Here is an 8,042-nt window from a genome sequence, read left to right as displayed (position 1 = left end):
AGAAAAGATTTACAAGGATGTTGCCAGGGTTGGAGGATTTGAGCTATAAAGAGAGGCTGAACAGGCTGGGGCTGTTTTCCCTGGAGCATTCAGAGGCTGAGGGGTGACCTTATAGAGGTTTACAAAATTATGAGGGGCATGGATAGGGTAAATAGGCAAAGTCTTTTTCCTGGGTCGGGGAATCCAGAACTAGAGGGCATAGGTTTAGGGTGAGAGGGGAAAGACATAAAAGAGACCTACAGGACAACTTTTTCACACAGAAGGTGGTGCGTGTATGGAATGAGCTGCCAGAGGAAGTGGTGGAGGCTGGTACAACTGCAACATTTAAGAGGCATTTGGATGGGTGTATGATTCGGAAGGGTTTGGAGGGATATGGGCCGGGTGCTGACAGGTGGGACTAGATTGGGTTGGGATATCTGGTCAGCATGGATGGGTTGGACCAAAGGGTCTGTTTCCATGCTGTACATCTCTATGACTCTATTCTGTGGTTCATCTGATGCTTTATGTTAGTTCCACAGTTTCCAGTTTTCTGGCCCCAGCTGCATCCTCTTCACCATGGACGTACAGTTCCTTAAAAGGTCCATCCACCATCAGGCCTGCACAGTCTCCATCCACCATCACCATCCTTCACCTGGTTGAACTCATTCTAACTTTGAACAATTTCTCCTTTAACTAATTTCATTTTATGTTTTCCTGTTCACCTTGTCGATTCATAACTTTTCCTTCCCCTTCCTTGATTTCACTGTTTTCATTTCTGAGGACAGGCTGAACAATAGTATCCATTACAAGACCACCAGCTTCCCGTTACGTTGAACTATATCTTCTCACATTTTGTTTTCTGCAAGGATTTCATTCCTTTCTTCCAGTTTGTCTGTCTCCATCACATCTGTTCTGATGATACCACTTTCCACTGGGCTGCATCTGAAATCATCTCTATTCCTCAACCAAGGATTCTCCCCATCTGTGGTTGACAGGGCCCTCAGCTGTGTCCAACCCATCTTGTGCACTTCTGCCCTCAGCCTTCCCAGAATGATAGAGCTTCCCTTGTCTTCGCTTTACACCACTAGTCTCTGCATTCAAAGGATCATCCTGTGCAACTTCCACACCCTCCAGCAGGATGCTAATACCAAATACATCTTACCCTCCACAGTCAGTTATTCTCAGGGAACATTCCTTCCATGATACCCTGGTCTACTCCTCCATCACTCCTAATACTTCCTCACTTCCCTGTAGCACATTCCTTTGCAATTGCAAAAGGTGAAATGTTTGTCCATTTACCTCCTTCCTCTTATACTATGCAAGGCACCAAACACAAATTCTACATGAAGCTGCATTTTACTTGTACTTCTTTCAATCTGGTCTACAGTATTCACTGCTCACAATTCGGTTTCCCTTACTTTGACAAGACCGAATGCTTTGGTGAATACTTCTGCTCTGACCATAGCAATGACCCTGACCTACTAGTTACTTGCTATTCAATAAACCACTTTCATCTACTGGGTCTGCTGCAATGTTCTGACAAAGCTTGAGGATCAGCTCATTTTTTTAGTTAGCCACTTTACAGCTCACACACCCCTCCCCTTCCTAACCTCCCCACCCCGCACGCCACAGCCTCAACTCCCCACCCATAACCCCTGACTTCAATAATATCAACCAACTAGTTTTTCTACCCTGTTCACGGTTAGTTTGCAACCTTCACAACACACTTCCTACCTGAAAATTTAGCCACCATGCCTTGAATCCCCTCAGGTAAGTCACTAATATAAACTGTAAAAATTAGAAAGCTGAATAGACCTCAATGAGACCCCACTCGTCACAGCCCGTAAATCTGAAAAACACTCATTGATATATTCAGGCTTGTTTCAGATCGTTTAAATTTTTAAAATGTGAGAGTGTTAAGCATTATAAAACCAAAGCAGGTAACAGAATGAAGATACATACCAGCCATGATCTAAGTGAATGATGGAACAAACTTAAGGGGCTGAACAGTCTACTACTGTTTCTATGTTCAACCCCAATCTAATTACCACAAATTAAATTAGACTTTGCTGACAGAGACACAAAATTCACGTCCTTTCACAGAAAGGAAGGGAGAATAATCCCTTCTTGGCTGTGAATTGAGTGGTTATAAAGTTTTATTTTATTTACAAAGTTACATTTGTTGAGAAGAAAGTATTCAAACTTTCTGCCATTGTCATTGTACAGTATTGGAGGTTAGGTTTGCTTGTTTTACTCATGTAATAAAAAACAATACCATTTCAGCATCAAACTAGCTCAAAAGTGCATTTTTGCATTTTCATCACATAACTGAAGACAGATTTCATTTGGAAGTGTCCCAGCAATTGCAAATTCAACCAAGTAGATTTAAAACTACATCACAAAATTGGTATTTTCATTATAATAACCACTCCTTATGAATGTACCTCTGCTCGCTTTAGCATCTCCCATTTGTTGAGGATCTTCATGGCAAAAACCTTTTCAACGTTTTTTAACTTCACAACAGCAACCTACAATAAAGGAAAAACAAGATAGTGCAAATTACTGCGCTCGTCACAAATAAATTAGCTTAATTATATCAGCAGACATAGTTGAGAATTTGAATTTGCATGGAATCTTATCAATAATCAATGACCTTCTCTGCATCATAAGATCAGAAGTGGAGATGTTCACCAATGATTACACAATGTTCAGCACTAATCCTGAATCCTCAGGTACTGAAGCATTATATGTCCAAGTGACAATTAACGCTTTGGGCACACAAATGCCTGATAGGCTGAGGGGTGACCTTATGGAGGTTTACAAAATTATGAGGGACATGGATAGAGTAGATAGGTAAAGTATTTTCTCTGGGGTCAGGGAGACCAGAACTAGAGGGCATAGGTCTAAGGTAAGAGGGGAAAGATATAGAAGGGTCCTAAGGGGCAACGTTTTCACGCAGAGGGTGGTACGTGTATGGAATGAGCTGCCAGAAGATGTGGTGGAGGCTGGTACAATTGCAACATTTAAAAGGCATTTGGATGAGTATATGAATAGGAAGGGTTTGGAGGGATATGGGCCGGGTGCTGGCAGGTGGGACTCGAGTGGATTGGGATATCTGGTCGGCATGGACAAGTTGGACTGAAGGGTCTGTTTCCATGCTGTACGTCTCTATGACTCTATGAAATGACCACCTGAAACGAGAGAAAATAACCATTTTCCCTCAATTTTCAACATCATTACTATTGCTGAATGTCCCAACTTAATGTCCTGAAACTGAGCCAGCGATATTAGTACTGTATCTCCAAAGTCAGGTCAGTGATTCACTTCAGCTCCAAAAGTACTTTAAAAACCTGACACCATCCAGATCATTGTGGCCCACTTGATTGGCACCTCACCTGCATCTTAAACATTCACATCCTCCATCATTGGCACACAATGTGTATCGTTCTGAAAAGCAATGCAGCAATTTGCCAAATTTCCTTTGACAGCACTTTCCAAAGCAATGACTTCTATCACCTTGAAGGATAAGGAATGGAGTCACATGGGAACACTAACACTTGGAATTTTCCCTGCATTTCACCCACCATTTTGATTGGGAACTAATCACTATTCCTTCACTGTTACCTGGTCAAAATAGTGGAATGCTCACCCTAACAGCATTGTATATGTACTTATATGACAAGAACTACAATGGTCCAAAAAAGATTACTCACTAACACCACCACCACTCCTTGAGGGCATTAAGGGATGAGCAACAAATGCTGGCTTTCCCAGAGACACACACACATCCCATGAACAAATGAAGAACAAGTGTTTAGAATGTTTCAAAGACGTTCAGAAGCAACCTTCATACCTGTACTGCCTTTTGGAGATTCCACAAAGACTGATTGTGTACCAACATATTGGCTTCAACACACCAACCTCAGAGATTCGCATTGCAGTAAACAAATCATTAGAGGGAACATTGTTCATAGGCAATGAATTTCTTTGAAAGTGCAGTCAGTATTGTGAAGGCAAATGTGACATTGATTGAGGAACATTTGCTGACAGCTATTTACTCTTCTTTAACATTTTAATATTTTGCATCCAACTGAGGAAGCAGTGATGACTTTTACTTAATGCCTCATCAGAAAATGGTAACACCAGTCCTGTAGTGAAGTGCAAGACAAGTTACAGTCTCAAGACTCTGGAGTGCAATTTGGATTGATTCAGATGTAAGATTACTCCAATAGTAGCTCATAAATGTTATAAAAATTCTACTTCAAAATCTTCACACAAACTCTTCACTCTTGACTATCACAGATTAATGCAGCTGCACCCATCTACTGTAAATACCGCTTTTTTCCAATAGTTTAATGTTGTAAAACATTCAAATGGACTCTCATCACACATAATTTCACCTTAATTTGAGGCCCTTAATTTGCTAGTTCATCAGTGTTTACTATGAGTCCTTTTTAAAGAAAGAAAATCCCAATCACTTTCAAATGTCCCAAATATATCAATGTTCTCTGTTTTGTTCAAATCCAACAGACCACTCAGCTGTCAACATTACCTTTGGAACCAAACGTCCAACAGTTAGCATGAAGTGTTATCTTGTTTTGATCAATAATATATCCTAATCAAGGACTCTGGCGAGATTGAATTATTTCATCATAAAGGCTGCATTGTACAAGACAATATTCACACCATAAGGCACACAGTAGTGATTTTTTGTTTCATTGGCATGCTCAACAACCAAAGTCAAAACTTTAACAGCTCTCTTCACAGGCTTTCTTAAAATCAGCATAGATATACCAGTACATAGAAAGCTACTGAACCGTTTATTTATTTGCTAATCGAAATTACTCAAGAAATCTTCGTGTTAGATTAGATTAGACTACTTACAGTGTGGAAACAGGCCCTTCGGCCCTCGATGTTGCGCCGATCTGTGAACTATTCTCAGCTCGTCCCCCTACACTATCCCATCATCATCCATGTGCTTATCTAAGGATTGTTTAAATCTCCCTAATGTGGCTGAGTTGACTACATTAGCAGGTAGGGCATTCCACGCCCTTACCACTCTGCGTAAAGAACCTGCCCTTTTCCAATGCTTCCACATCCTTCCTGAAATATGGGGACCAGAACTGTACACAATATTCCAAGTGTGGCCGCACTAGCGTTTTATATAGTTGCAGCATGATATTGCAGCTCCAGAACTCAATCCCTCTACGAATGAAACCTAACACATCGTGTGCTTTCTTAACAGCACTATCCACCTGGGTGGCAACTTACAGGGATCTATATACATGGACTCCAAGATCCCTCTGCACATCCACACTACCAAGAATCTTTCCATTGACCCAGTAATCTGCCTTCCTGTTATTCTTCCCAAAGTGCATCACCTCACGTTTTGCTGCACTGAACTCCTTTTGCCACCTCTCAGCCCAATTCTGTGGTTTATCTAAGTCCTCCTGCACCCTGTAACATTCTTCCATACTGTCCACTACTCCACCGACTTTAGTGTCGTCTGCAAATTTACTAACCCATCCACCTATGCCTGCGTCTAAGTCATTTATAAAAATGACAAACAGTAATGGTCCCAAAACAGATCCTTGTGGCACACCACTAGTAATCGGGCTCCAGGCTGAATATTTTCCATCAACCACCACTCGCTGCCTTCTTTCAGAATGCCAGTTTCTAATCCAAACTACTAAATCACCCTCAATTCCATGCCTCTGCCTTTTCTCCAACAGTCTACCATGTGGAACCTTATCAAAGGCTTTACTGAAGTCCATGTATACCACGTCAACTGCACTACCCTCATCTACATGCTTGGTCACCTTCTGAAAAAACTCAGTGAGATTTGTGACACACGACCTGCCCTTGACAAAACCATGTTGACTATCTAAAATCAAATTGTTGCTTGCTAGATGATTATAAATCTTATCTCTTCTAATCCTTTCCAAAACCTTTCCTCCAACAGGAGTAAGGCTCACTGGTCTATAATTAGCTTGGTCATCTCTATTGCCTTTCTTGAACAAGGGCACATTTGCAATTTTCCAGTCATCTGGTACTAAACCTGTAGACAATAACGACTCAAATAGTAAAGCCAAAGGCTCTGCTATCTCCTCCCTAGCTTCCCAGAGAATCCTCGGATAAATCCCATTCGGCCCAGGGGCCTTGTCTACTTTCACTCCTTCTTGAATTGATAACACCTGTTTGTAACTAACCTCGCTTCTTTCTAGTCTAATATCTCATACCTCATTCTTCTCCTCTACAAAACTCTCCTTTTCCTGAGTGAAAACTGATGAGAAATGTTCGTTTAGCACCTCTCCAACCTTCACAGGGTCCACACTCAACTTCCCACTTCTGTCTTTGACTGGCCCTATTCCTACCCTAGTCATTCCTTTATTCCTCACATACCTATAGAAGGGAGGGAAGGTCAACGATGAAGCTGAAGATGCTTGGGCTTAGGATACCAACTTGAGGAACCTCTGCAACCATGTTCTGGAGCTGAGATGATTGACGTCAAACAACAACAACCATCCTCCTTTGTGCTAGGTATGACACTGCTTAGTGGAAAGATTTCCCTGAGATTCCTATTGACTCCAGTTTTGCTAGAGCTCCTCGATGCTACACTCAGTCAATGTGGCCTTTATGTCAAGGACAGTCATTTTTGCTTCATCTCTGAAGTTAAACACCTTGTCATGTTTGTATCAAAGCTAAGAACAGATCAGAAACTGAGTAGGCCTGTCAGAACCCAAACTGAGAGACTCAGCCTCATTGAGTAGGTTGTTGTTAAGCTCCAAGATTGCATGGCTGATTATCTCTTCCATCACCTTACTGATGATTATGTGTAGACTGATAGAGCAATAAATGGCACCTGTGACGCTGGGGACCTCTGAAGGAGAGAAAGATAGATCATCCACTCAGCACTTCTGGCTGAAGATTGTTGAGTTGCTTCAGCTTTATTTTTGCACTGATGTGCTAGGCTCCCCCACCATTGAGGGTGGAGATATTTGTGGCCTACCCCTCCAGTGAGTTGTTTATTCTCCACCACTGTTCACAAATAGTTTATGGCAGGACTGCAGAACTTAGTTCTAATCCTTTGGATGTGAAATTATTTATCACTTGCTGTTTACCTATGCTGTTTGGCACATGTAGCTTCACCAGGTTGACACCTCATTTTTAAGCTATGCCCAGTTCTGCTCTATGAATGCCCTCCTGCACTCTTCATTGAACCAAATTTGATCTCCTGGCTTTATGGTTAGAGTGGGACATATGCCACGCCAAGAAGCTGCAGATTATGTTCGAGTACAATTCTGTAATTGTTGATAGCCTACATCACCTCATGGTTGTCCAGTCTCGAGTTATTAGCAATGTTCAAAATCTATCATATTTAGGATGTGGAGGTGCAGGTGTTGGACTGGGGTGGACAAAGTTAAAAATCACACAACACCAGGTTATAGTCCAACAGATTTATTTGGAAGTACTAGCTTTCAGAGCACTGCTCCTTCATCGGGTAGCTGTGGAACAGGATCATAAGATTCTTTTGCTATAAATTCTGTGTCTAATGATCCTGCTCCACAGTTACCTGATGAAGGAGCATCGCTCCAAAAGCTAGTACTTCCAAATAGATCTGTTGGACTATAATCTGGTGTTGTGTGATTTTTAACTTTATTGTATTTAGCACAGTGGTAGTGCCACACAAAACAGTTGATGACACCTTCAATCGGAGAATGGGACTTCAAATCCAGAAGTACTGGGCAGTGAACAATTATTTTCATGCTGTCACGGAGAGATGCATCTGGATAGGGAGAGCCGTGAGGATCAAGCCAAGTATATTTTTCCTCTTGTTCGTTCCCTCAGCACCTGCTACAAGCGAAATCCAGTAACTGCATCCTCGAATGTTTGACCAACTTGGTTAGTAGTGCTCTTGCTGACCTATTCTTGATGGTAGACATTGAAATCTCCACATAGAGTACATTCAATGCCTTTGTTAACCTCAATACTGCCTCCAAATGGTGTTCAAAAAGAGGATTACCGATTCATCGCTGCTGTTGGAACAGGACATACCCAGGAAT

At 41.7% G+C, this 8,042-nt stretch overlaps 1 protein-coding gene across 4 annotated transcripts in view; it reads right to left on the bottom strand.

Annotated features, from left to right (window-relative positions):
- The window catches only part of LOC122548528 (serine/threonine-protein kinase MRCK alpha-like), a 493,614-nt gene that overhangs the window by 300,720 nt on the left and 184,852 nt on the right, over positions 1 to 8,042 (bottom strand). For all 4 annotated transcript variants that reach the window (XM_043687289.1, XM_043687290.1, XM_043687292.1 and 1 more), the window contains exon 4: positions 2,424 to 2,507. In XM_043687289.1, coding sequence (XP_043543224.1) covers positions 2,424 to 2,507 — 84 coding nt within the window. The remainder of the gene's footprint in view (positions 1 to 2,423; positions 2,508 to 8,042) is intronic.

Source organism: Chiloscyllium plagiosum, chromosome 3 (assembly GCF_004010195.1).
Source record: "Chiloscyllium plagiosum isolate BGI_BamShark_2017 chromosome 3, ASM401019v2, whole genome shotgun sequence".
NCBI lineage: Eukaryota > Metazoa > Chordata > Chondrichthyes > Orectolobiformes > Hemiscylliidae > Chiloscyllium > Chiloscyllium plagiosum.
This window is presented reverse-complemented; position numbering and strand designations above follow the sequence as displayed.